Consider the following 27,618-nt stretch of genomic DNA (forward strand, 5'->3'; position numbering starts at 1 on the left):
GCATCGCTGCAGCGTCGCGTCGGCGTGCAAAAGCGTTTGCATCGCTGCAGCGTCGCAGCGCCGTGCAGAAGCGTTTGCAACACTGCAGCGTTGCATGGGCGTGCAGAAGCGTTTGCATCGCTGCAGCGTCGCAGCGGCGTGCAGAAGCGTTTGCATCGCTGCAGCGTTGCAGCGGCGTGCAGAAGCGTTTGCATCGCTGCAGCGTTGCAGCGCCGTGCAGAAGCGTTTGCATCGCTGCATCGCTGCAGCGGCGTGCAAAAGCGTTTGCATCGCTGCAGTGTTGCATCAGCGTGCAAAAGCGTTTGCAACACTGCAGCGTCGCAGTGGCGTGCAAAAGCGTTTGCAACACTGCAGCGTCGCAGCGGCGTGCAGAAGCGTTTGCATCGCTGCAGCGTCGCATGGGCGTGCAAAAGCGTTTGCATCGCTGCAGCGTCGCGTCGCCGTGCAGAAGCGTTTGCATCGCTGCAGCGTTGCATGAGCGTGCAGAAGCGTTTGCATTGCTGCAGCGTCGCAGCGGCGTGCAAAAGCGTTTGCATCGCTGCAGCGTTGCAGCGGCGTGCAGAAGCGTTTGCATCGCTGCAGCGTTGCATGAGCGTGCAGAAGCGTTTGCAACACTGCAGCGTCGCAGCGGCGTGCAGAAGCGTTTGCATCGCTGCAGCGTCGCGTCGGCGTGCAGAAGCGTTTGCATCGCTGCAGCGTCGCAGTGGCGTGCAAAAGCGTTTGCATCGCTGCAGCGTCGCATGGGCGTGCAAAAGCGTTTGCATCGCTGCAGCGTCGCAGCGGCGTGCAAAAGCGTTTGCATCGCTGCAGTGTTGCATCGGCGTGCAGAAGCGTTTGCATCGCTGCAGCGTTGCATCGCCGTGCAAAAGCGTTTGCATCGCTGCATCATCGCAATGGCGTGCAAAAGCGTTTGCATCGCTGCAGCGTCGCAGCGGCGTGCAGAAGTGTTTGCATCGCTGCAGCGTCGCATCGCCGTGCAAAAGTGTTTGCATCACTGCAGCGTCGCAGTGGCGTGCAGAAGCGTTTGCATCGCTGCAGCGTCGCAACGGCATGCAGAAGCGTTTGCAACACTGCAGCGTTGCAGCGGCGTGCAGAAGCGTTTGCATCGCTGCAGCGTCGCAGCGGCATGCAGAAGCGTTTGCATCGCTGCAGCGTCGCAGCGGCGTGCAGAAGCGTTTGCATCGCTGCAGCGTCGCGTCGCCGTGCAGAAGCGTTTGCATTGCTGCAGCGGCGTGTAAAAGCGTTTGCAACACTGCAGCGTTGCAGTGCCGTGCAAAAGCGTTTGCATTAGCGTGCAAAAACGCCTCGGCGTGCAAAAGCATTTGCATGGGCGTGCAAAACCGTTTGCGTTGCGGCAGCGCTGCATCAGTGCGCAAAAGCATTCGCATCGCAGAAGCGTTTGCATCGCTGCAGCGTTGCAGCGGCGTGCAAAAGCGTTTGCATCGCGGCTGCATTGCCTCAGCGTGCAAAAGTGCATCGTGTCAGTATTGCATTAGTGTGCAAAAACGTGTGCATTAGCGGGCAAAAACGTCTGCATTGGCTTGCAAAAGCATTTGCACCATCGCAGCGTTGCATCGCTGCGCAGAAGCGTTTGCACGGGCGTGCAAAAGCGCCTGCATCACTGCAGCGGTGCACGGGCGTGCGAAAGCGGTTGCACGGGCGTGCAAAAACGCATCGGCTTGCAGAAGCGCGTGCGCGGGCGTGCAAAAGCGTCTGCGGCGTTGCAGCGCTGCGCGAGCGTGCAAAAGCGTTTGCGCGAGCGTGCAAACGCGTTGGCACGAGCGTGCACAAGCGCGTGCGCCGCGGCCACGTGCAAGCGCAGGCGTGCGCGCCGCCCCCCCGCCCGTCACCCACGTCAGGTACTGGTTGACGTTCTCCGCCGGCTGCTTGAAGAGACCCTCGAACTCGTCACGCGCCCACTGCCGGGGGGGGGGGGGGAAAGGGGGGGAGAATCAGAGCGAGGGGCCCAGGCGTCCGGGCCAGCCACCCTACCGGGCGTCCGGGTGGACGCTGAGGGGCCCAGGCGTCCGGGGATATGGCCCAGGTGTCCGGGAAAGGGGCCCAGGCGTCCGGGGAAGGGGCCCAGGGAAGGGGCCCAGGCGTCCGGGGAAGGGGCCCAGGTGTCCGGAGAGGGGCCCAGGTGTCCAGGGAAAGGGGCCCAGGCGTCCGGGAAAGGGGCCCAGGCGTCCGGGAAAGGGGCCCAGGCGTCCGGGCGAGGGGCCCAGGCATCCGGGGAAGGGGCCCAGGTGTCCGGGAAAGGGGCACAGGCGTCTGGGAGAAGGGGCCCAGGAGTCCGGGAGAGGGGCCCAGGCGTCCGGGAAAAGGGGCCCAGGTGTCCGGGAGAGGGCCCAGGTGTCTAGGCGAGGGGCCCAGGCCTCCGGGCGAGGGGCCCAGGTGTCCGGGGAAAGGGGCCCAGGTGTCCGGGGAAGGGGCCCAGGTGTCCGGGAGAGGGGCCCAGGCGTCCGGGAAAAGGGGCCCAGGTGTCCGGGAGAGGGCCCAGGTGTCTAGGCGAGGGGCCCAGGCCTCCGGGCGAGGGGCCCAGGTGTCCGGGGAAAGGGGCCCAGGTGTCCGGGGAAGGGGCCCAGGTGTCCGGGAGAGGGGCCCAGGCGTCCGGGAAAAGGGGCCCAGGCATCCGGGAAAGGGGCCCAGGCGTCCGGGAGAGGGGCCCAGGCGTCCGGGGAAGGCGCCCAGGCGCCCGGGAGAAGGGCCCAGGCGTCCGGGGAAAGGGGCCCAGGCGTCCGGGAGAGGGGCCCAGGTGTCCGGGAGTGGGGCCCAGGTGTCCGGGAGTGGGGCCCAGGTGTTTGGGGAAGGACTCCAGGCACATAGGGAAGGGGCCCAGGCGTCCGGGAGAAGGGCCCAGGCGTCCGGGGAAGGGGCCCAGGCGTCCGGGAAAAGGGCCCAGGCGTCCGGGAGTGGGGCCCAGGCGTCCGGGAGTGGGGCCCAGGCGTCCGGGAAAGGAGCCCAGGCGTCCGGGAAAGGAGCCCAGGCGTCCGGGAGAGGGGCCCAGGTGTCTGGGGAAGGACTCCAGGCATACAGGGAAGGGGCCCAGGCGTCTGGGAGAGGGGCCCAGGCGTCCGGGAAAGGGGCCCAGGCGTCCGGGAGAGGGGCCCAGGCGTCCGGGAAAGGGGCCCAGGCGTCCGGGAGAGGGGCCCAGGTGTCCGGGCGAGGGGCCCAGGTGTCCGGGAGTGGGGCCCAGGTGTTTGGGGAAGGACTCCAGGCACATAGGGAAGGGGCCCAGGCGTCCGGGAGAAGGGCTCAGGTGTCCGGGGAAGGCGCCCAGGCGCCCGGGAGAAGGAGCGCAGGCGCCAAGCGCCCGGCGCCGCAGCCCAGGCGCCATCGGGCGGAAGCGGCGGCGGCCACGGCGGCGGCCACGACGGCGGCGGCGGCGCGCGGCCCCTCACCTGCAGCGTGTGCTCGATGGCGTTGGGGAAGTTCTTGAGGGTGCAGATGGGGATGGCCTTCTCGGGGGGGTCCTGGCTCGAGCTGTACGCCTCGCTCAGGAAGGGGATCACCACCTGCACGTTGCCCTTGGTGCCCAGCGTGCCCGACTCCAGCAGCGGCTTGCGGTAGTACACGCACCGGCGGTCCACGTACAGCCCTGGCGCCGGCGGTGCGCGGCGCCGTCAGCGGCGCCGTCCCCAAAACCGGCGCCGGCGCCGGCACCGGCACCGTCCCCAGCACCGTCCCATCACCGTCACCGTTACCGTCCCCGTCACTGTCACTGTCCCCGTCACCATCACCGTCACCGTCACCATCACCGTCCCCAGCACCGTCCCCATCACCGTCACCATTACTGTCCCTGTCCCTGTCACCGTCCCCGTCACCATCACCGTCACCGTTACTGTCCCCGTCACCGTCACCATCACCGTCCCCGGCACCGTCCCCATCACCGTCACCATCACCATCCCCGTCCCCGTCACCATCCCCAGCACCGTCCCATCACCGTCACCATTACCGTCCCCGTCACCATCACCGTCACCATCACCGTCACCGTTACTGTCCCCATCACCGTCACCATCACCGTCCCCAGCACCGTCCCCATCACCGTCACCATCCCCAGCACCGTCCCATCACTGTCACCATTACTGTCCCCGTCACTGTCACCATCCCCATCACCGTCCCCAGCACTGTCCTGTCACCGTCCCCAGCACCATCCCGTCACCGTCCCCGTCACCGTCCCGTCACCGTCACCGTCCCCGTCACCATTACCGTCCCCGTCCCCATCCCCGTCACCGTCACCATCACCGTCCCCGTCACTGTTACTATCCCAGGACCCCCCGAGCCCCCCAGGACCCCCCCAGCCCCCCCATAGGAGCCCCCAGAGGCCCCCCCAGGCCCCCCAGGCCCCCCAAGCACCCCCCCAGCCCCCCTAACAACCCCTAGAGTCCCCCCAGGACCCCCCAAGAGCCCCCCGAGCCCCCCCAAGCCCCCCATAACAACCCCTAAAGCCCCCCCGGAGCCCCCCAGAACCCCCTGAGCCCCCCCGAGCCCCCCAAGCACCCCCCGAGCCCCCCGTAACAACCCCTAGAGTCCCCAGAGCCCCCCCAGAACCCCCCGAGCCCCCCATAACAACCCCTAGAGCCTCCCCCGGCCCCCCAAGAGCCCCCCCAGGACCCCCCCGAGCCCCCCAAGCACCCCCCGAGCCCCCAATAACAACCCCTAGAGCCCCCCCCGAGCCCCCCAGAGCCCCCCCAGAACCCCCAGAGCCCCCCCCCGAGCCCCCCCCAGGACCCCCTGAAGCCCTCGCAGGACCCCCCAGGCCCCCCCCGAGCCCCCCAAGCACCCCCTGAGCCCCCAATAACAACCCCCAGAGCCCTCCAGAGCCCCCCCCAGGACCGCCCAGGCCCCCGCAGGACCCCCCAGGCCCCCCCCGAGCCCCCCAAACACCCCCTGAGCCCCCAATAACAACCCCTAGAGTCCCCCCAGAGCCCCCCCCGAGCCCCCGCAGAACCCCCCGAGCCCCCTCTGAGCCCCCCTAGGCCCCCCAAGCCCCCCCGAGACCCCCATAACAACCCCTAGAGCCCCCCCAGAGCCCCCCGAGCCCCCCCAGCACCCCCTGAGCCCCCCTAGGCCCCCCAAGCCCCCCCCGAGACCCCCATACCAACCCCTAGAGTCCCCCCAGAGCCCGAGCCCCCCCAGAACCCCCCGAGCCCCCCATAACAACCCCCCGATCCCCCGAGCCCCCCAAGCACCCCCCAAGCCCCCCATAACAATCCCTAAAGCCCCCCCTGAGCCCCCCCGGGACCCCCAGAGCCCCCCCCGAACCCCCCTAGAGCCCCCCCCCAGGCCCCCCAAGCCCCCCCGAGCCCCCCAGAGCTCCCTGAGCCCCCCCAGGACCCCCAGAGCCCCCCCCAGGACCCCCTAGAGCCCCCCTGAGCCCCCCCCGAGCCCCCCCGAAGCCCCCCCAGGACCCCCCGAGCCCCCCCAGGACCCCCAGAGCCCCCCCCAGAGCCCCCCCTGAGCCCCCCCCAGGACCCCCCGAGCCCCCCTAGAGCCCCCCCCGAGCCCCCCCCAGAGCTCCCCGAGCCCCCCCAGAGCACCCCGAGCCCCCCCAGGACCCCCCGAGCCCCCCTAGAGCCCCCCCTGAGCCCCCCCAGGACCCCCCGAGCCCCCCCAGAGCACCCCGGGGCCCCCCCAGGACCCCCAGAGCGCCCCCCAGGACCCCCTAGAGCCCCCCTAGAGCTCCCCGAGCCCCCCCAGAGCACCCCGAGCCCCCCCAGGACCCCCCGAGCCCCCCCCGAGCCCCCCCAGGACCCCCCCGAAGCCCCCCCAGGACCCCCCGAGCCCCCCCCAGGACCCCCCGAGCCCCCCCAGGACCCCCAAAGCCCCCCCAGGACCCCCCCGAAGCCCCCCCCCAGGACCCACGGGCGTCGACGTTGTCGAGGGCGTTGGCGACGCCGTCGAGGCCCTCGAAGAAGTCGTCGTCGTAGAGGCGCTCGGTGTCGGGGCCGACGCGCTCGGCCCGGCTGCTCACCCGCAGCGCCGGGTTCATGGCGCGCGCCGCCGCCGCCGCCCGCTCCGCCTTCAGCTTCTGCCGCACCAACGGGGCCCAGGCGTCCGGCCCCGGCCTTCCGGCCCCGGGGGGGGGCCCAGGCGTCCGGCCCCTCACCCCCCCCCTCCCCCACCGCTGTCCTCCCCGATCCGACCCCCTCTACGCCTCCGTCCCGCGGGTCTGTGGGGGCCCAGGCGTCCGGGAGAGGGGCCCGGGTGTCCGGGAAGGGCCCAGGCGTCCGGGAGAGGGGCCCAGGTGTCCGTGAAGGGGCCCAGGCGTCCGGGTGAGGGGCCCAGGCGTCCGGGAAAGGGACCCAGGTGTCCAGGAAAGGGACCCAGGTGTCCGGGGAAAGGGACCCAGGCGTCCAGAAAAGGGGCCCAGGTGTCCGGGGAGGGGCCCAGGTGTCCCAGAAAGGGGCCCAGGCGTCCGGGAGAGGGGCCTAGGTGTCCAGGGAAAGGGGCCCAGGTGTCCGGGGAGGGGCCCAGGTGTCCGGGAGAGGGGCCCGGGCATCCGGGGAAGGGGACCCAGGCATCCAGGGAAGGGGCCCAGGTGTCCGGGAAGGGCCCAGGTGTCCGCGAAGGGGCCCAGGCGTCCGGGGAAGGGGCTCAGGCGTCCGGGGAAGGGACCCAGGCGTCCGGGAGAGGGGCCCAGGCGTCCGGGAGAGGGGCCCGGGTGTCCGAGAGAGGGACCCAGGCATCCGGGGAAGGGGCTCAGGCGTCCGGGGAAGGGACCCAGGCGTCCGGGAGAGGGGCCCAGGCGTCCGGGAGAGGGGCCCGGGTGTCCGAGAGAGGGGCCCAGGCATCCGGGGAAGGGGCCCAGGCGTCCGGGGAAGGGGCCCAGGTGTCCGGGGAAGGGGCCCAGGCGTCCGGGGAAGGGGCCCAGGCGTCCGGGAGTGGGGCCCAGGCGTCCGGGAGTGGGGCCCAGGTGTCCGGGGAAGGGGCCCAGGCGTCCGGGGAAGGGGCCCAGGCGTCCGGGAGTGGGGCCCAGGCGTCCGGGAGTGGGGCCCAGGCGTCCGGGGAAGGGGCACAAGTGTCCGGGAAGGGGCCCAGGTGTCCGGGAGAGGGGCTCGGGTCTCCGGGAAGGGGCCCAGGCGTCCGGGAAGAGGGCCCAGGTGTCCGGGAGAGGAGCCCAGGCGTCCGGGAGAGGAGCCCAGGCGTCCGGGAGAGGAGCCCAGGCGTCCGGGAGAGGGGCCCAGGCGTCCGGGAGAGGGGCCCAGGTGTCCGGGACAGGACCCAGGCATCCGGGGAAGGAGCCCAGGCGTCCGGGGAAGGGGTCCAGGCATCCAGGAGAGGGGCCCAGGTTTCCCAAAAAGGGGCCCAGGCGTCCGGGAGAGGGGCCCAGGCGTCCGGGAAGGGGCCCAGGTGTCCAGGGAAAGGGGCCCAGGTGTCAGGGAAGGGCCTAGGTGTCTGGGAGAGGGGCCCAGGCGTCCGGGAGAGGGGCCCAGGCGTCCGCAGTGTGTGTGTGTGTGCGCGTGGCGGACACCGAAACCACCAACGGCACCGAGCCGGATGTCCCCGAACCGGTTGCTGCGGCAGTCGGACGGGCGGCGGCCATCTTGCGCCGCCCCCCAGGTGTAAACCCCGCCCCCCAGGTGTAAACCCCGCCCCCCAGGTGTAAACCCCGCCCCCTAGGCGTGCGAGCCCCGCCCATCCCGCCCCGCCCGGACGCCCCTGCCGCTCACCGTCACGTCCCAGGGCCGGAAGAGGAACTGCCGGTTGAGGTTGGACTTCTCCACGGTGTCCATGTCGGCCACGGTGAGCTGCCCGCCGGCCCCGCAGCTCAGCCCCACCAGCGCGAAGTTCTTGAGCAGCTCGCAGCCGATGGCGCCCGCCCCCACCTGCCGCACGCGCCGGGGGGGGGGTTTGCCGCTGGCCGTCACGGCCCCGCGACACGCCAAGGGGCCCGCGGGACGCGCCAAGGGGCGGCGGGATGTGCTAAGAGGTATCAGGACACACTAAGGGGCGTTGGGACACGCTAAGGGGTCTCCGGACACGTTAAGGGGGGACAGGACACGTTAAGGAGTGTTGGGACACGCCAACGGGTGACAGGACACGCTAAGGGGTGTCAGGCCACGTTAAGGGGTGACAAGACACGTTAAGGGGTGTCGGGACACGTTAAGGGGTGTCGGGACATGTTAAGGGGCGTTGGGACATGCTAAGGGGTGTTGGGACATGTTAAAGGCTGTCGGGACACGTTAAGGGGTGACAGGACACATTAAGGGGTGACAGGACACGCTAAGGGGTGTGTGGACGCGTTAAGGAGCATCTGGACACGTTAACGGATGTCGGGACACGTTAAGGGGTGACGGGACACGCTAAGAGGTATCAGGACATGCTAAGGGGCGTTGGGACACGCTAAGGGGTGTCCGGACACGTTAAGGGGTGACAGGACACGCTAAGGGGTGACAGGACACGCTAAAGGGCATTGGGACACGTTAAGGGGCATTGGGACACGTTAAGGGGTGACAGGACACGTTAATGGATGTTGGGACACGCTAAGGGGCATCCGGACACGCCAAGGGGCATCTGGACACGTTAATGGATGTCAGGACATGCTAACTGGCATCCGGACATGTTAAGGGGTTACAAGACACGCTAAGGGGTGTCCGGACACGTTAAGGAGCATCCGGACATGTTAAGGGACACGTTAAGGGGCGTTGGGACACGCTAAGAAGCAGTACCACACGTTAAGGGCTGACAGGACACACTAAGGGACACTGCAACACGCTAAGGAGCAGCAGGACACGTTAAGGGATGCCAGAACACGCTAAGGGACACGCTAAGGAGCAACAAGACATGTTAAGGGATGTCAGGACACGCTAAAGGGCAGCAGGACACGCTAAGGGATGTCAGGACACGCTAAGGGGCATCGGGACACGCTAAGGGGCATCGGGACACGCTAAGGGATGTCAGGACACGCTAAGGGGCAGCAAGACACATTAAGGGATGTCAGGACACGCTAAGGGGCATCAGGACACATTAAGGGATGTCAGGACACGCTAAGGGGCATGGGGACACGCTAAGGGATGTCAGGACACGCTAAGGGGCATCGGGACACGCTAAGGGATGTCAGGACATGCTAAGGGGCAGCAAGACACGCTAAGGGATGTCAGGACACGCTAAGGGATGTCAGGACATGCTAAGGGGCATCGGGACACGCTAAGGGATGCCAGGACACATTAAGGGATGCCAGGACACGCTAAGGGGCATGGGGACACGCTAAGGGATGTCAGGACACGCTAAGGGGCAGCGGGACATGCTAAGGAACAGCAGGACACATTAAGGGGCAGCAAGACACGCTAAGGCATAACAGGACACGCTAAGGAGCAGCGGGACACGTTAAGGGATATCAGGACACGTCAAGGGGCAGCGGGACACGCTAAGGAGCAGCGGGACACGCTAAGGGATGCCAGGACACGCTAAGGGGCCCGGCGGGGCACACGAGGGGGCGGCGGGGGGGGAACACGCGTGTCGAGGCGTGTGCGCTCACCACGAAGTACTTCTGGGCGCCCAGCTTGGCCTGCAGGTCCGCCCCGAACACGGCGATCTGCCCGTCGTAGCGGCTGTTGCGCTGCGCGGGGGGGGGAACACGCCAAGCACACGCGTGTTCACGCGTGTTCACGCGTGTTCACGCGTGTAGGCGCCCGTAGGCGCCCGCAGACGCCCCGTAGGCGCCGGCGCGCGCCCGTAGCCGCCGTCTCGCCCGTGGGGCGCCGCCACACGCCAAGCACACGCTAAGGGCACGCGGCGGCCTCGCCTTCGTCGGCCCCGGGTTTGGGTGCCCCGAGGGGGGGTGCTCACCCTTGGGTGCTGCCCCTCTCCCCCCCCCCCCCGACGGGGGACCCCACATTTGGGTGGCCCAAAACGGCTGCCCTAAATCGGGGAGCCCAAAAGTGGGTGCCCCACCCTTGGGTGCTCCAAAATTGGGTGCTCCGAGGTGGGTGCCCACCCTTGGGTGCTCCAAAAATTGGGTGCCGCAAATTAGGGTGCCCTAAAATTGGGTGCCCACCCTTAGGTGCCCCAAATTGGGGACCCCATATTAGGTAGCCCAAAATTGGGTGCCCCGAGGTGGGTGCCCACCCTTGGGTGCCCCAAAGTTGGGTGCCGCAAGTCAAGACTCCCAACTCAGGTGCCTCAAACGCGGGTGCCCCACCCTTGGGTGCTCCAAAACCAGGGGGTCCCAAAATTGGGTGTTCAAAAATTGGGTGCTCTGAGGTGGGTGCCCACCCTTGGGTGCCCCAAAATTAGGTGCTCCCAATTTGGGTGCCCCACCACCAAGTGCCCACCCTTGCGTGCCCCAAATTTGGGTGCCCCGAGGTGGGGGCCCACCCTTGGGTGCCCCCAACTGCAGACCCCAAAATTGGGTGCCCCAAATTGGGGACCCCACATTAGGTGGCCCAAAATTGGGTGCCCACCCTTGGGTGCCCCACCTTTGGGTGCCCCAAAACCAAGTGCCCACCCTTGGGTGCTCCAAAATTGGGTGCCGCAAATTAGGGCGCCCTAAAATTGGGTGCCCACCCTTGTGTGCCCCAAATTGGGGACCCCACATTAGGTGGCCCAAAATTGGGTGCCCACCCTTGGGTGCCCCAAAATTGGGTGCTCCCAATTTGGGTGCCCCACCTTTGGGTGCCCCAAAACCAAGTGCCCACCCTTGGGTGCTCCAAAATTGGGCGCCCCACATTTGGGTGCCCCGAGGCGGCTGCCCACCCTTGGGTGCCCTAAAGTTGGGTGCCGCAAGTCAAGACTCCCAACTCAGGTGCCTCAAACGCGGGTGCCCACCCTTAGGTGCCCCAAACTTGGGTGCCCCGAGGTGGGGGCCCACCCTTGGGTGCCCCGAACCGGTCGCCCACCTCCGGGCGGCCCCGACGGTGCGGGAGACCCCCGAATCGGCCGCCCCCCGGGTGCCCCTCCCCCCCCCACCCATGGGTGCCCCCCACCCCGGGGTGCTCACGGGCCGGCAGGTCTCCTCGGTGAGCAGGGTGTCGCGGTTCTCCTCCGGGAGGCACTCGAGGGCGTCGAAGTAGAGCCACTGCGTCACCGGCATGAACTTGCCCGAGCACGCCTGCCGCCGCACAAACGGGGCCCAGGAGTCCGGGGGGGGCCCAGGTGTCCGGGGAAGGGGCCCAGGTGTCCGGGAAAGGGCCCAGGTGTCCAGGAAGGGGCCCAGGCGTCTGGGAGAGGGGCCCAGGCGTCCAGGAGAGGACCCAGGTGTCCGGGGAGGGGGCCCAGGCGTCCGGGAGAGGGGCCCAGGCGTCCGGAGAAGGGGCCCAGGTGTCCCAAAAAGGGGCCCAGGCGTCCGGGGAGGGGGCCCAGGTGTCCGGGAGAGGGGCCCAGGCGTCCGGAGAAGGGGCCCAGGCGTCCGGGAGAGGGGCCCAGGTGTCCAGGGAAAGAACCCAGGTGTCCAGGAAGGGGCCCAGGCGTCCGGGAGAGGGGGCCCAGGTGTCCAGGAAGGGGCCCAGGCGTCCAGGAGAGGGGCCCAGGCGTCCAGGGAAGGTCCCAGGCGTCCGGGAAAGGGGCCCAGGCGTCCAGGAAAGGGGCCCAGGCGTCCGGGAAAGGGGCCCAGGCGTCCGGGGAAAGGGGCCCAGGTGTCCGGGAAAGGGGCCCAGGCGTCCGGGAAAGGGGCCCAGGCGTCCGGGAAAGGGGCCCAGGCGTCCGGGAAAGGGGCCCAGGTGTCCAGGGAAGGGGCCCAGGCGTCCGGGAAGGGGCCCAGGCATCCAGGAAGGGGCCCAGGCGTCCGGGAAAGGGGCCCAGGCGTCCGGGGAAAGGGGCCCAGGCGTCCGGGAAAGGGGCCCAGGCGTCCGGGAGAGGGGCCCAGGTGTCCGGGAGAGGGGCCCAGGCGTCCGGGGAAAGGGGCCCAGGCGTCCGGGAAAGGGGCCCAGGCGTCCGGGGAGGGGGCCCAGGCGTCCGGGAGAGGGGGCCCAGGTGTCCGGGGAGGGACCCAGGCGTCCGGGGAGGGACCCAGGCGTCCGGGAGAGGGGCCCAGGCATCCGGGAGAGGGGCCCAGGCATCCGGGAGAGGGGCCCAGGCATCCGGGAGAGGGGCCCAGGTGTCCGGGAGAGGGGCCCAGGCGTCTGGGAAGGGGCCCAGGCGTCTGGGAGAGGGGCCCAGGCGTCCGGGAAAGGAGCCCAGGCGTCCGGGCGAGGGGCCCAGGTGTCCGGGGAAAGTCCCAGGCGTCCGGGCGAGGGGCCCAGGCGCCTGGGAGAGGGGCCCAGGCGTCCGGTACCTTCATGACCTCCTGGGCGGCCAGGCCGCCGATGAAGGCGTTGACGGGCGCCAGGTCGCCGGCCGCCTGCAGCGCCAGCTCCCGCAGCAGCTCCTCCTGCAGCTCCGCCCCGGGGAAGAGCTCGCGGGCCAGCGCCAGCACCTCCGCCGCCTCGCCCTGCCCGCACACGCCTCCGTCACGCCTCCACACGCAACCACACGCCTCCACACGCCACCACACGCAACCACGCGCCTCCACACGCAACCACACGCCACCACACGCGCAGGCCCGCGGCCCCTCCGGGCCCTCGCCCGCGGCGCCGTCGCGTGTTACGGCGTGTTGTTAGCGTGTTGGGGCGCGTTAGCGCGTTCAGGCGCGTCGCGGGGCACGGGACGTGGCGGCGGGGCCGCTCACGGCGCCGCACGAAGGCGCTCAGCGCCCGTCCCGCCCGCCGGAGGCCCCCCGCCGTCGCGTGTCGTTAGCGCGCCCGGCCTCGCTAGCGTGTCGGGGCGTGTTCAGGCGTGTCGGGGGCCGCGGTACCTGGTGGCGGGGCCGGGGGGGCCGCCCGTGGCGCCGCAGGAAGGCGTGCAGGGCCTGCCAGCCCCGGTGCAGGGCCTCGGGCCGCTCGGCCTTGCCGAAGTCCGTCACCGTCAGGGCCGGTTGGGCCAGCGAGTCCCGCAAGCGCTTCTGCCGGCCGGCGACACGCGTGTCCGGGCGCGTCGGGCCGGGGGCCGCCCCTCCCAGCGCCTCCCAGTACCTCCCAGTACCCCCCCAGTACCCCCCCAGTACCCCCCCAGTACCCCCCCAGTACCCCCCAGCGCCTCCCAGTACCCCCCCAGTACCCCCCCGCGCCTCCCAGTACCTCCCAGTACCCCCCCAGTACCCCCCCGCGCCTCCCAGTACCCCCCAGCGCCCCCAGTACCCCCCAGCACCTCCCAGTACCCCCCCAGTGCCCCCAGTACCCCCCAGCGCCTCCCAGTACCCCCCCAGCGCCTCCCAGTACCCCCCAGCGCCCCCAGTACCCCCCCAGCGCCTCCCAGTACCCCCCAGCGCCCCCAGTACCCCCCCAGCACCTCCCAGTACCCCCCCAGCGCCCCCAGTACCTCCCAGCGCCTCCCAGTACCCCCCCGCGCCTCCCAGTACCCCCCAGCGCCCCCAGTACCCCCCCAGCGCCCCCAGTACCCCCCAGCGCCCCCAGTACCCCCCAGCGCCTCCCAGTACCCTCCAGCGCCCCCAGTACCCCCCCAGCGCCCCCAGTACCCCCCAGCGCCCCCAGTACCCCCCCAGCGCCTCCCAGTACCCCCGCAGCGCCTCCCAGTACCCCCCAGCTCCCCCAGTACCCCCGCAGCGCCTCCCAGTACCCCCCCAGCGCCTCCCAGTACCCCCCAGCGCCCCCAGTACCCCCCCAGCGCCTCCCAGTACCCTCCAGCGCCTCCCAGTACCCCCCAGCACCTCCCAGTACCCCCCAGCGCCCCCAGTACCCCCCCAGCGCCTCCCAGTACCCCCCCAGCGCCTCCCAGTACCCCCAGCGCCCCCAGTACCTCCCAGCGCCCCCAGTACCCCCCAGCGCCCCCAGTACCCCCCAGCGCCTCCCAGTACCCCCCAGCACCTCCCAGTACCCCCCAGCGCCCCCAGTACCCCCCCAGCGCCCCCAGTACCCCCCCAGCACCTCCAGTACCCCCCCAGCGCCTCCCAGTACCCCCCCAGCGCCCCCAGTACCCCCCAGCGCCTCCCAGTACCCCCCCAGCGCCCCCAGTACCCCCCCAGCACCTCCCAGTACCCTCCAGCGCCCCCAGTACCCCCCAGCGCCTCCCAGTACCCTCCAGCGCCCCCAGTACCCCCCAGCGCCCCCAGTACCCCCCAGCGCCTCCCAGTACCCCCCAGCGCCCCCAGTACCCCCCCAGCGCCTCCCAGTACCCCCCCAGCGCCCCCAGTACCCCCCAGCGCCTCCCAGTACCCCCCCAGCGCCCCCAGTACCCCCCCAGCGCCTCCCAGTACCCCCCCAGCGCCCCCAGTACCCCCCAGCGCCTCCCAGTACCCCCCCAGCGCCCCCAGTACCCCCCCAGCACCTCCCAGTACCCCCCAGCGCCCCCAGTACCCCCCCAGCGCCTCCCAGTACCCCCCAGCGCCTCCCAGTACCTCCCAGTACCCCCACAGTACCCCCCAGCGCCCCCAGTACCCCCCCCGCGCCTCCCAGTACCCCCCAGCGCCTCCCAGTACCCCCCAGCGCCCCCAGTACCCCCCCAGCACCCCCAGTACCCCCCCAGCACCTCCCAGTACCCCCCAGCGCCTCCAGTACCCCCCAGCGCCTCCCAGTACCCTCCAGCGCCCCCAGTACCCCCCAGCGCCTCCCAGTACCCCCCCAGCGCCCCCAGTACCCCCCAGCGCCTCCCAGTACCCCCCCAGCGCCCCCAGTACCCCCCCAGCGCCTCCCAGTACCCCCCAGCGCCCCCAGTACCCCCCCAGCGCCCCCAGTACCCCCCAGCGCCTCCCAGTACCTCCCAGTACCCCCCCAGTACCCCCAGCGCCTCCCAGTACCCCCCCAGTACCCCCACAGTACCCCCCAGCGCCCCCAGTACCCCCCCCGCGCCTCCCAGTACCCCCCCGCGCCTCCCAGTACCCCCCAGCGCCTCCCAGTACCCCCCAGCGCCCCCAGTACCCCCCCAGCACCCCCAGTACCCCCCCAGCACCTCCCAGTACCCCCCAGCGCCTCCAGTACCCCCCCAGCGCCTCCCAGTACCCTCCAGCGCCCCCAGTACCCCCCAGCGCCCCCAGTACCCCCCCAGCGCCCCCAGTACCCCCCCAGCGCCCCCAGTACCCCCCAGCGCCTCCCAGTACCCCCCCAGCGACCCCAGTACCCCCCCAGCGCCTCCCAGTACCCCCCAGCGCCCCCAGTACCCCCCCAGCGCCCCCAGTACCCCTCCCGGTCGGCCCCGAGCTGCTCCCAGTGCTCCCCAGCCCCTCCCAGTACGCCCAGTTCCCTGCCAGCTCTCCCCTAACTGCCTCCCAGTAACTCCCAGCGCCTCCCAGTCGCCTTAACGTCCTTCCCAGGTCCCTCCAGTGCTCCCTAAAGGCCTCCCAGTATCTCCCAGGCCTCTCCCAGTTTGCCCCCGCGTGCTCCCAGTTCACACCAGTTTTTTCGGAGTTGCTCCCAGTGCCCCCCAGTCCCCTCCCAGTGCTCCCAGCCCCTCCCAATGTTCCTCCCAGGGCTCCCAGTTCCCTCCCAGCACCCCCAGTCCTCCTCCCCATGCTCCCAGTTCCCTCCCAGGACTCCCAGTTCCCTCCCAGTGCCCCCCCAGTCCCCTCCCAGTGCTCCCAGTCCCCTCCCAGGCCCTCCCCAGTCCTTTCCAGTGCTCCCAGTCACCTCCCACACCCTCCTCAGCTCTTTCCCAGTGCTCCCAGTCCCCTCCCAGCACCCCCAGTTCCCTCCCAGTGCTCCCAGTCCCCTCCCAGCACCCCCAGTTCCCTCCCCTTCCTTTCCCAGTACTCCCACTTCCCTCCCAGCACTCCCAGTCCCCCTCCCAGCACCCCTAGCTCCCTCCCAGTACTCCCAGTCCCCTCCCAGTCCTTTCCCAGTGCTCCCAGTTTCCTCCTCAATCCTTTCCCAGTACTCCCAGTCCCCTCCCAGTCCCCTCCCAGTACTCCCAGTTCCCTCCCAATCACTCCCCAGCCCCCTCCCAGCACCCCCACTCCCCTCCCAGTCCTCCCAGTCCCCTCCCAGCACCCCCAGTCCCCCTCCCAGGGCTCCCAGTCCCCCTCCCAGTCCCTCCCCAGTCCCCTCCCAGTGCTCCCAGTCCCCTCCCAGTCCCTCCCCAGTTCCCTCCCAGTGCTCCCAGTCCCCTCCCAGTCCTTTCCCAGCATTCCCAGTCCCCTCCCAGTGCTCCCAGTTCCCTCCCAGTCCCTTCCCAGCATTCCCAGTTCCCTCCCAAGGATCCCAGTCCCCTCCCAGGAATCCCAGTCCCCTCCCAGTCCCTCCCCAGTCCCCTCCCAGTCCCTTCCCAGCATTCCCAGTGCCCTCCCAGTGCTCCCAGTCCCCTCCCAGTCCCTTCCCAGCATTCCCAATGCCCTCCCAGTCTTTTCCCAGTACTCCCAGTTCCCTCCCAGTCCCCTCCCAGTCCTCCCAGTCCCCTCCCAGTCCCTTCCCAGCACCCCCAGTCCCCCTCCCAGGGCTCCCAGTCCCCTCCCAGTCCCTCCCCAGTCCCCTCCCAGTGCTCCCAGTCCCCTCCCAGTCCCTCCCCAGTCCCCTCCCAGTGCTCCCAGTTCCCTCCCAGTCCCTTCCCAGCATTCCCAGTCCCCTCCCAGTGCTCCCAGTTCCCTCCCAGTCCCTTCCCAGCATTCCCAGTTCCCTCCCAAGGATCCCAGTCCCCTCCCAGGGATCCCAGTCCCCTCCCAGTCCCTCCCCAGTCCCCTCCCAGTCCCTTCCCAGCATTCCCAGTCCCCTCCCAGTCCCTTCCCAGCATTCCCAATGCCCTCCCAGTCTTTTCCCAGTACTCCCAGTTCCCTCCCAGTCCCCTCCCAGTCCCCTCCCAGTCCCTTCCCAGCATTCCCAGTCCCCGCCCAGTGCTCCCAGTCCCCTCCCAGTCCCTTCCCAGCATTCCCAGTCCCCTCCCAGGGCTCCCAGTCCCCTCCCAGTCCCTCCCCAGTGCCCTCCCAGTGCTCCCAGTGCCCCCAGCACTCACGAAGGCCACGTGCTTGGGCATCTTGACCTGGGTGACGACGCCGCCGCGCTCGTAGTCCCCGAAGCCGCTCGTGTCGCCGATGCTGAACGTGTAGGGGCCTGCGGGGGGGGGGGCGTCAGGGGCCCAGGCGTCCGGGCCCCGCCCCGAGGGGCCCAGGCGTCCGGGTGCCCACCCGCGAAGGAGCCCAGGTGCCCAAACAGCTCCCAAAAAGGGCCCAGGCGTCCGGGAATCCCCCCACAAAGGGCCCAAGCGTCCGGGCGACCCCCTGCAACGGGCCCAGGCGTCCGGGCTCCCCCCAAAAAGGGGCCCAGGCGTCCGGGAGACCAGCAAAAAGGGGCCCAGGCGTCCGGGCGATCCCCAAAAAGGGGCCCAGGCGTCCGGGAGACCAGCAAAAAGGGGCCCAGGCGTCCGGGTGACCCCCTACAAGGAGCCCAGGCGTCCTGGCAACCCCCAAAAAGGGGCCCAGGCGTCCGGGCGCCCCCCTACAACGGGCCCAGGCGTCCGGGAGACCCCTCCCACAATGTGCCCAGGCATCCGGGCGATCCCCAAAAAGGGCCCCAGGCGTCCGGGAGGCCAGCAAAAAGGGGCCCAGGTGTCCGGGAACCCCCCAAAAAGGGGCCCAGGCGTCCGGGTGACCCCCAAAAAGGGCCCCAGGCGTCCGGGAGGCCAGCAAAAAGGGGCCCAGGTGTCCGGGAACCCCCCAAAAAGGGGCCCAGGCGTCCGGGTGACCCCCAAAAAGGGACCCAGGCGTCCGGGAGACCCCCTAAAAGCAGCAGCCCAGCTGTCTGGGTCTCCCCCAAAAAGGGGTCCAGGCATCTGGGTGACCCCACAAAAGGGCCCAGGCGTCCAGGCGACCCCCAAAAAGGGCCCCAGGCGTCCGGGTGACCCCCAAAAAGGGACCCAGGCGTCCGGGCAACCCCACAAAAGGGGCCCAGGCATCCGGGTGACCCCCCCAAAAGCGCCCAGGCGTCCAGGCGACCCCCAAAAAGGGGCCCAGGCGTCCGGGTAACCCCCAAAAAGGGACCCAGGCGTCCGGGTGACCCCCCCAAAAGGGACCAGGCATCCGAGTGACCCCCAAAAAGGGGCCCAGGCATCCGGGTGACCCCCCCAAAAGGGGCCCAGGCATCCGGGTGACCCCCCCCCAAAAGGGCCCAGGCGTCTGGGCGACCCCACAAAAGGGGCCCAGGCGTCCGGGAGACCCCACAAAAGGGACCCAGGTGTCCGGGTGACCCCCAAAAAGGGGCCCAGGCGTCCGGGTGACCCCCCCCCAAAAGGGCCCAGGCGTCCGGGTGACCCCACAAAAGGGGCCCAGGCGTCCGGGCGACCCCCAAAAAAGGACCCAGGCGTCCGAGCCGCCCCCGCCCCGCCCCGCCGCGGGGGGCCCCGGCGCACCGAGCACGCGGATCTCCACGGGGCCGCAGCGGTTCAGCTCCTCCATGCCCTCCACCTCGGCGAAGGTGACGAAGTCGCCGCTCTCGAAGCCGTGCCGCGCTTCGTCCAGGCACGTCACCTCGCCCGGGCAGCCCTGCGCCCGCAGCCGCCGTCCGGCACCGCTCCCGCGCCCCGCCCCCCGGGGAACCCCCCCCCCGGGGGCCCAGGCGTCCGGGCGAACCCCCCAAACCCACCTACGAGGGGCCCAGGGCACCGGGAACTGCCCTCAGGGGCCCAGGCGTCCGGGCAGCCACCCCCAAACCCACCTACGAGGGGCCCAGGTGGCTGGGAACCACCCCCAGGGGCCCAGGCGTCCGGGCAACTCCCCCCAAACCCACCTACGAGGGACCCAGGGGACCAGGAACTGCCCTCAGGGGCCCAGGCGTCCGTGTGTCCCCCAAAAAGGGGCCCAGGCGTCCGGGCAACCCCCCCAAAAGGGCCCAGGCGTCCGGGGAACCCCCCCCAAACCCACCTACGAGGAGCCCAGGTGGCTGGGAACCACCCTCAGGGGCCCAGGCGTCCGGGGAACCCCTCCCCCCCCCCCCAGGGGCCCAGGCGTCCGGGCAACCCCCCCCAAACCCACCTACGAGGGGCCCAGGGGCCCAGGAACCACCCCAAGGGGCCCAGGCATCCGGGTTCCCCCCTCCCCCAACCCCTCCCCACGAAGGGCCCAGGCGTCCGGGCGGCGCGGGGCAGGGGCCCAGGCGTCCGGGGGCCCCCCCACCTTGGTCACCATGGAGACCATGGCGCTGAGCGGCTGCTCCCCGTTGGTGTCCGTCACCACCATGTCGTCCCCGAAGTCGCAGAACAGCTGCCTGCGGGGGGGGGGGGGGGACACGGCTCAGGGGCCCAGGCGTCCGGGAACCACCCCAAAAGGGACCCAGGCGTCCGGGCCGCCCCCCATGAAGGGCCCAGGCGTCCGGGAGACTCCCCGCAATGGGCCCAGGCATCCGGGTGCCCCCCCAAAAAGGGGCCCAGGCGTCCGGGAACCACCCCACAACGGGCCCAGGCGTCCGGGCCGCCCCCCATGAAGGGCCCAGGTGTCCGGGAACCACCCCACAACGGGCCCAGGCGTCTGGGAGACCCCCAGCAATGGGCCCAGGCGTCCGGGAGACCCCTAAAAGGGGCCCAGGCGTCCGGGAGCCCCCCATGAAGGGGCCCAGGCGTCCGGGAGACCCCCCCATGAAGGGCCCAGGCATCCGGGCAGCCCTCCCACAACGGGCCCAGATGTCCGGGTGACCCCCAAAAGGGGCCCAGGCGTCCGGGAGACCCCCCATGAAGGGCCCAGGCGTCCGGGAGACCCCCCATGAAGGGCCCAGGCGTCCGGGAGACCCCCCACAACGGGCCCAGGCGTCCGGGAGACCCCCCCGCAATGGGCCCAGGCGTCCGGGAGACCCCCCCGCAATGGGCCCAGGCGTCCGGGAGACCCCCCAAAAGGGGCCCAGGCGTCCGGGAGACCCCCCCATGAAGGGCCCAGGCATCCGGGCAGCCCTCCCACAACGGACCCAGATGTCCGGGTGACCCCCAAAAGGGGCCCAGGCGTCCGGGCAGCCCCCTATGAAGGGCCCAGGCGTCCGGGAGACCCCCCATGAAGGGCCCAGGCGTCCGGGAGACCCCCCCGCAATGGGCCCAGGCGTCCGGGAGACCCCCCACAACGGGCCCAGGCGTCCGGGAACCACCCCACAACGGGCCCAGGCGTCCGGGTGACCCCACAAAAGGGGCCCAGGCGTCCGGGTGACCCCACAAAAGGGGCCCAGGCGTCCGGGAGACCCCCCATGAAGGGCCCAGGCGTCCGGGCGCTCCCCCCAAAAAGGGGCCCAGGCGTCCGGGCGCCTCTCCCCCGCCCCCCACCAAGGGGCCCAGGCGTCCGGCTCACCCGAAGAGCCCGCGCGTGTCGGCCACCACCAGCTTGATGCCGCGGCTGTGGCAGAAGTCGCCCACCCAGAGCTGCTCCTCCAGCGGCGAGTTGGTCAGCACCACCACCTGCCGGCACACGCCTCGCACACGCCTCCACACGCCTCGCACACGCCTCCCGCCCGCCCGCCTCGGCCTTGGGGGGGCAGCTGGGGGCGTGCAGGGGGGCGTGGGGCTCCCACACGCCTCCACACGCCTCGCACACGCATCCACACGCCTCGCACACGCCTCCCGCCCGCCCGCCTCGGCCTTGGGGGGGCAGCTGGGCTCGCGCGGGGCTCCTACACGCATCCACACGCCTCGCACACGCATCCACACGCCTCCCACACGCCTCCCACACGCCAGGGAAGGGTACGGTACCTATAGGGCTCACGTACACGCATCCACATGCCTCGCACACGCCTCGCACATGCATTCACACACCTCACACACGCCTCCACACACCTCCCACACGCATCCACACGCCTCGCACACACTTCACGTGTGCTGGGGACCAGCATGGTACCTATAGGGACCTCGCACACGCATCCACACGCCTCGCACACGCCTCGCACACGCCAGGGAAGGGTACGGTACCTATAGAGCTCATGTACACGCATCCACACGCCTCGCACACGCATCCACATGCCTCACACACGCCTCACGTGTGCTGGGGACCAGCATGGTACCTATAGGGCTCACGTACAGACCTCCACATGCCTCCCACACGCCTCCCACACGCCAGGGAAGGGTACGGGACCTATAGGGCTCACATACATGCATCCACACGCCTCGCACACGCATCCACACGCCTCATGTGTGCCAGGGATGGGCACGGTACCTATAGGGATCTTGCACACGCCTCCACATGCCTCCCACACGTCTCATATACACACCTCATATGTACCAGGGATGAGTACGGTACCTATACAGCTCATGTACATGCATCCACACACCTCGCACACGCCTCCACATGCCTCACGCATGCCAGGAATGGGTACAACACCTATAAGGCTCACGCACACGCTTCCACACGCCTCACACACGCATCCACATGCCTCACGCGTGCCAGAGATGGGCATGGCACCTATAGGGCTCACGTACACGCATCCACACACCTCGCACACGCATCCACACGCCTTGCACACGCCTCGCACACGCATCCACATGCCTTATGCGTGCCAGGGATGGGCATGGTACCTATAGAGATCACATACGCGCATCCCCACGTCTTGCACACGCATCCACATACCTCGCACACGCATCCACATGCCTCATGTGTGCCAGGGATGGGCACGGTACTTATAGGGACCTCCCACACGCATCCACACGGCTCACGCGTGCCGGGGATGGGTACGGCACCTATGGGGCTCACGCACACGCTTCCACACGCCTCGCACACGCCTCTGCCCGCCCGCCTCGGCCTTGGAGCGGCCTGACGGGACTCGAACACGCGTCCCGGGGCCGCGACAGGCGGCCGAGGCGGCACAGCCGGCCGCACAACCGCCCGCCGGGGCGCGCAGCCGAATGAGCCGGGCGGCGCGGCCGGGGGCAGGCTACAGGCGGCCGGGGGCAGGCTAGAGCCGGCCAGGGCAGGCTAGAGCCGGCTACAGGCGGCCGGGGGCAGGCCCAGAGCCGGCTACAGGCAGCCGGGGGCAGGCTACAGGCGGCCGGGGGCAGGCTAGAGCCGGCCAGGGCAGGCTAGAGCCGGCTACAGGCAGCCGGGGGCAGGCTACAGGCAGCCGGGGGGAGGCTAGAGCCGGCTACAGGCGGCCGGGGGGAGGCTAGAGCCGGCTACAGGCGGCCGGGGGGAGGCCCAGAGCCGGCTACAGGCGGCCGGGGGGAGGCTACAGGCGGCCGGGGGGAGGCTACAGCCGGCCGGGGGGAGGCTACAGGCGGCTACAGGTGGCCGGGGGGAGGCTACAGGCGGCCGGGGGGAGGCTAGAGCCAGCTACAGGTGGCCGGGGGGAGGCTACAGGCAGCCGGGGGGAGGCCCAGAGCCGGCTACAGGCAGCCGGGGGGAGGCTACAGGCGGCCGGGGCCAGGCCTAGAGCCGGCTACAGGCGGCCGGGGCCAGGCCTAGAGCCGGCTACAGGCGGCCGGGGGGAGGCGGCGGCTGTACCTGGAAGGAGGCGAGCAGCTCCTCGCAGAGGGGTTGGCTGGTGCTGCTGACGGCCACGTACGAGTTGAGCTCGGCCAGGCGCGGCAGCGTCGCCTCGGCCCGGCCCCGGCCCACGTCCTCCTCCCGCAGGTAGAACTGGGCGACAGGCGGACGGGTGACGTCAGCCGGACGGCGCCGGCGCCGGTTGGGCCCCGCGCGGCGCCGCCGGTTGGGCCCCGCCGGGCGCGACCGAGCGCGGCCGGGCGCGACCGAGCGCGGCCAGCTGTTGCCGGCTGTTGCCGGCTGTTGCCGGCGGGCTCACCTGGGAGGCGAGGTCGGCCCAGGCGGCGGGCTGGGGGTCGTGCAGGGTGACGGCCTTGACGCCGCCCAGCACCAGGTTCTTGGCGACCTCCACGCCCAGGCCCCGCAGGCCCGACACCAGCACGGCCGCCGTCTGCATCCGCTTCATCGCCTCGTGCCCCAGCACGTACCTGCCGCCGCCGGGGGGGGCCCAGGCGTCCGGTGGGGGCGGCGCCACGGCCCTCCCCAAAGGACGTCCGAGCGACGGGACCCCCCCCCGCCCCCCGTAGGGCTACCGCCGCGCCGGGTCCTCCGCTACCAAGCGAAGGGCCCCGGCGTCCGGGCGCGCGACCCCGCCCCCACCCCCGGCGAGGGGCCCCGGCGTCCGGGCGACTCACAGCTGGCGGGAGTAGAGCCCCTCGTCGATCTCGGCCTCGCCCCCGTTCTTCGCCATGCCCTGCGGGGGTCAGCGGGTGACACCGGGTGACGCCCGGGCCACCCCGGGGTGCGACCGGGTGACGGGCCGGGGAGGGGTACGGGGGCAGGGCTGCAGCGCCCCCCCGGGGATGCCAGGAGGCGTGATGCCGGCTGGCAACAGGCGACCACCGGCTGACACCGGGTGACGCTCACAGTGGCTGAAGGGAAACAGGGCACGGGGAGGCAGGGTTGGAGCACCCGGGGGACACCAGCGGGCACGATGACGGGTGACGACAGGCGACCGCCGGCTGACACCCAGCGGACAGCCTATAGCGCGCGGGTGACGCCAGGTGACGCTCGCAGCAGCGGAGGGGAAGCAGGGCGCAAGGGAGGGCTGGAGCGCCCCGGGGACCCCCGGAAAAATGACACCGGGTGACAACAGGCGACCACCAGGTGACGGATGGGTGACGCCAGGTGACGCTCGCAGCAGCGGATGGGAAGCAGAGCGTAGGGGAGGGCTGGAGCGCCCCGACACCCAGAAAAATGACACCGGGTGACAACAGGCGACCACCAGGTGACACCGGGTGACACCCAGGTGACACAGGGGTGACACCAGGTGACGCCCGCAGTGGCTGAAAAGAAACAGACTGTAGGGGAGACCTAGAGCATCCTGGGAACACCTGGAAAAACGACACCAGGTGACAACAGGCGACCACCAGGTGACGCCCAGGTTACAACCAGGTGACAGGCGCACTGGCAGGGCCAGGGCACGGTTGGGGTCGCAGCGCCCCATAGACACCCAAAGGAACGACGCCGAGTGACGACAGGTGACCACTAGGTGACGCCAGCCTACAACCACGTGACACCGCCTCACGCTCAGGCTGACGGGGGGCAGGGCACGGGGGGAGGCTGCAGCACCCCAGGGACACCCGGAGGGGTGACGCCGGGTGACAACAGGCAACCGCCGGGTGACGCTGCCGTTTGCAGGGTGCCCAGGGCAGGACAGAGGAGGCGGAAGCAGGACCCGGGGGGGGGGACACAGGTGACACCGTGCGGCACCAGGTGACAAGTGGGTGGCACACGGTGACAAGCGGGTGATGCCCCCTGTCACCAGGACCAGCACAGGGAGGACTCAGGGGAACCACGGCACCCCAGGGGGTGACAGAGGTGACAACGAGTGATACGGGGTGACAGCAGCTGACAACCAGGTGACAGTCGGCGACTCTTCTGTTGTTGGGGGGGCGCAGCACCCCGGGGGGTTGACACAGGCGACACCAGCTGACGCCGAGCGACACCGGTTGACACCGCACGGCAAGCGGGTGACAACCGCGGGGCGCGCGCGACGCAGGGGGCGGCGGGGGCCCGGGGCACCCCCGGGGGTGGCAGCGGGCGGGGCGGGGCGGCACTCACGTTGGCGGGGGTGGCGCTGGGTGACGCGGGCGGGACGCTGGGGACGGCGGCGCGGTTGGAGCCCGTCGGCGGCTCAGACCCGGACACGCGGCGCTTCTTCGACAGCGGGGAGCTGGACATCTGCGGGGCGGGTGACACCGGGTGACGCCGGCGGCACCGGCTGACGCCAGGAGGGACTTGTGGGGGGGGGGAGGTGACGCTATGGGGGGCGCAGGGCGGCAGCGGGAGGGATGTTGGGGGACGCCGGTGATGGGGGGGCAGAGAGCGGCGCCGGGTGACAGTGGGTGACACCGGGTGGAGCTGGAGGAGATGTAGGGTGACACCGGTGACACCCAGGTGACGCCTGGGAGACACGAGGTGACACCACGAGGATGGAGGGTGACGCCAGGGAGACACCGGGGGCCAGCGAGGAGGGTGTACGGCTGTACCGCGGACACCGGGTGACAACCCTGAGGCACCGGGTGACACCCAGCAGGCACCGGGTGACATGTGGGAGATGTAGGGTGAAACCGGGGGGGTGCAGGGTGCCACCAGCAACACCCGGGGGAGGGGATCGGTTGACACTAGGAGTATCGGGTGATGCTCAGCAGGGTGTAGTGTGACACCAAGTACCACGGGGGGGGGGGGGGGAAACACCAGGTGACACGTGGGAGATGTAGGGTGACACCAGGTGACACCGGGGGGGGGGGCAGGGTACCACCAGCAACACCCGGCGGAAAGAAAACGGTGACACCGGGGGTACCGGGTGACGGCTGGTGGGGTGTAGGGTGACACCAGGTGCCACGGGGGGGGCCACCGGCTGACACCCCGTGGTACTGGTGACACCGGGAGACACCACGTGGTGCCGGGTGACATTGGCGCCGCACACTGGTTGGGGGTGGGGGCTTCCCCGCGTGGGGGGCGGGGCCTTCCCGGTGGGGGGCGGGGCTTCCTGGTGCTGAGGGGGAGGGGGGGAACCGGTACGGGGGGGGGGTTACCGGTACCGGGGGGGGGGGGGGGTTACCAGTACCGGGGGGGGGATTACCGGCGCCAGGGGGGGGATTACCGGCGCCGGGGGGGGGGGGGGAATAACCGGCACCGGGGGGGGGGGAATAACCGGCGCCGGGGGGGGGGGATAACCGGCGCCGGGGGGGGGGGGGAATAACCGGCGCCGGGGGGGGGGGCGGAATAACCGGCGCCGGGGGGGGGGGCGGAATAACCGGCGCCGGGGGGGGGGCGGAATAACCGGCGCCGGGGGGGGGGCGGAATAACCGGCGCCGGGGGGGGGGGTTACCGGCACCGGGGGGGGGGGGTTACCGGCACCGGGGGGGGGGGGTTACCGGCGCCGGGGGGGGGGGTTACCGGCGCCGGGGGGGGGGGGTTACCGGCGCCGGGGGGGGGGTTACCGGCGCCGGGGGGGGGGATAACCGGCACCGGGGGGGGGATAACCGGCACCGGGGGGCGGATAACCGGCACCGGGGGGGGGTTACCGGCGCCGGGGGGGGGGGGTTACCGGTACCGGGGGGCGGATAACCGGTACCGGAGGGGGGTTACCGGCGCCGGGGGGGGGTTACCGGCACCGGGGGGCGGATAACCGGCACCGGGGGGTGGATAACCGGCAGCGGAGGGGGGTTACCGGCGCCGGGGGGGGGGGTTACCGGTACCGGGGGGCGGATAACCGGTACCGGAGGGGGGTTACCGGCGCCGGGGGGGGTTACCGGCACCGGGGGGCGGATAACCGGCACCGGGGGGTGGATAACCGGCAGCGGAGGGGGGTTACCGGCGCCGGGGGGGGGGGTTACCGGTACCGGGGGGGGGATAACCGGTACCGGAGGGGGGTTACCGGCGCCGGGGGGGGTTACCGGCACCGGGGGGGGTTACTGGTACTGGAGGGGGGTTACCGGCGCCGGGGGGGGGTTACCGGTACCGGAGGGGGGGGTTACCGGTACCAGGGGGGGGGTTACCGGCACCGGGGGGGGGGGTTACCGGTACCGGGGGGGGGGGTTACCGGTACCGGGGGGCGGATAACCGGCACCGGAGGGGGGTTACCGGTACCGGGGGGCGGATAACCGGCACCGGGGGGCGGATAACCGGCACCGGGGGGGGTTACCGGCACCGGGGGGGGGATAACCGGCACCGGGGGGCGGATAACCGGCACCGGGGGGGGGTTACCGGCACCGGGGGGGGGTTACCGGCACCGGGGGGGGGTTACCGGTACCGGGGGGCGGATAACCGGTACCGGGGGGGGGTTACCGGTACCGGGGGGGGGTTACCGGCACCGGGGGGCGGATAACCGGCACCGGGGGGCGGATAACCGGCACCGGGGGGGGGATAACCGGCACCGGGGGGCGGATAACCGGCACCGGGGGGGGGTTACCGGCACCGGGGGGGGGTTACCGGCACCGGGGGGCGGATAACCGGTACCGGGGGGCGGATAACCGGTACCGGGGGGCGGATAACCGGTACCGGAGGGGGGTTACCGGCACCGGGGGGCGGATAACCGGCACCGGGGGGCGGATAACCGGCACCGGGGGGCGGATAACCGGTACCGGGGGGGGGTTACTGGTACCGGGGGGGGGGTTACCGGCACCGGAGGGGGGGTTACCGGCACCGGAGGGGGGGTTACCGGCACCGGGGGGGGGTTACTGGTACCGGGGGGCGGATAACCGGCACCGGAGGGGGGTTACCGGTACCGGGGGGGGGTTACCGGCACCGGGGGGGCATTAACCGGCGCCGGGGGGTGCCGGGGCCGGGGGCGGCGGGGAGGGGGCGGCGAGGGGCCCGTACCAATGAGGCTGTCCAGGCCCGCCGCCGGGTCCCGCCCGCTCCGCTCGGCTCCTCCGCGACAAGATGGCGGCGGCGGCGGGGCCGGAACAAAACCGCCCTCCCTTTCCCCTTCCTCCTCCTCCCCCCGCCCCTCCCCGCCCCCGCCGCCCTCCCATTGGCCGCCGCCGCCGCCGCGCCCGCGTCTCATTGGCCGCCGCCGCCGCCGGGCACGCCCCCCCTCCCCCGCGCTCCCGCCCCTCCCTTCCTTCCCCGGCCGCCGCCGAGTGCCCGGATGTTGCGGGCTCTTCCCCCCCTCCCTCCGCCGGCCCGGGGGAAGCTCCGCCCCTTGCGCATTACGCGTGCGCGCGCCGCCAAGCCGGGGGGAGGGGGCGGGGCCTCGTGACGCAGCACCGCGCTCCCCGCGCGCACATGGCGGCGGCGGCGGGGCG

At 71.3% G+C, this 27,618-nt stretch overlaps 1 protein-coding gene and 1 long non-coding RNA gene across 2 annotated transcripts in view; one reads left to right on the top strand and one right to left on the bottom strand.

Moving 5' to 3' along the window:
• The window catches only part of UBA1 (ubiquitin like modifier activating enzyme 1), a 40,919-nt gene extending 13,710 nt beyond the window's left edge, over positions 1–27,209 (bottom strand). The window contains exons 1-17 of the mRNA XM_068924130.1: positions 27,191–27,209; positions 24,425–24,544; positions 22,996–23,054; positions 22,620–22,788; positions 22,319–22,453; positions 20,180–20,286; positions 19,028–19,118; positions 18,265–18,397; positions 16,873–16,970; positions 12,734–12,880; positions 12,215–12,370; positions 10,943–11,053; positions 9,482–9,562; positions 7,674–7,829; positions 5,866–6,031; positions 3,402–3,598; positions 1,855–1,919 (exon numbers count right to left, since the gene is read on the bottom strand). Coding sequence (XP_068780231.1) covers positions 1,855–1,919; positions 3,402–3,598; positions 5,866–6,031; positions 7,674–7,829; positions 9,482–9,562; positions 10,943–11,053; positions 12,215–12,370; positions 12,734–12,880; positions 16,873–16,970; positions 18,265–18,397; positions 19,028–19,118; positions 20,180–20,286; positions 22,319–22,453; positions 22,620–22,788; positions 22,996–23,054; positions 24,425–24,544 — 1,991 coding nt within the window. The 5' untranslated portion in view covers positions 27,191–27,209. The remainder of the gene's footprint in view (positions 1–1,854; positions 1,920–3,401; positions 3,599–5,865; positions 6,032–7,673; positions 7,830–9,481; positions 9,563–10,942; positions 11,054–12,214; positions 12,371–12,733; positions 12,881–16,872; positions 16,971–18,264; positions 18,398–19,027; positions 19,119–20,179; positions 20,287–22,318; positions 22,454–22,619; positions 22,789–22,995; positions 23,055–24,424; positions 24,545–27,190) is intronic.
• On the top strand, positions 2,513–6,379 carry LOC138063952 (uncharacterized). The gene is made up of 2 exons (XR_011137194.1): positions 2,513–2,564; positions 6,248–6,379. It is a non-coding gene; the product is annotated as an uncharacterized lncRNA (long non-coding RNA).
• Positions 27,210–27,618: the final 409 nt, after the last annotated feature.

Source organism: Struthio camelus, chromosome 38, assembly GCF_040807025.1.
Source record: "Struthio camelus isolate bStrCam1 chromosome 38, bStrCam1.hap1, whole genome shotgun sequence".
NCBI lineage: Eukaryota > Metazoa > Chordata > Aves > Struthioniformes > Struthionidae > Struthio > Struthio camelus.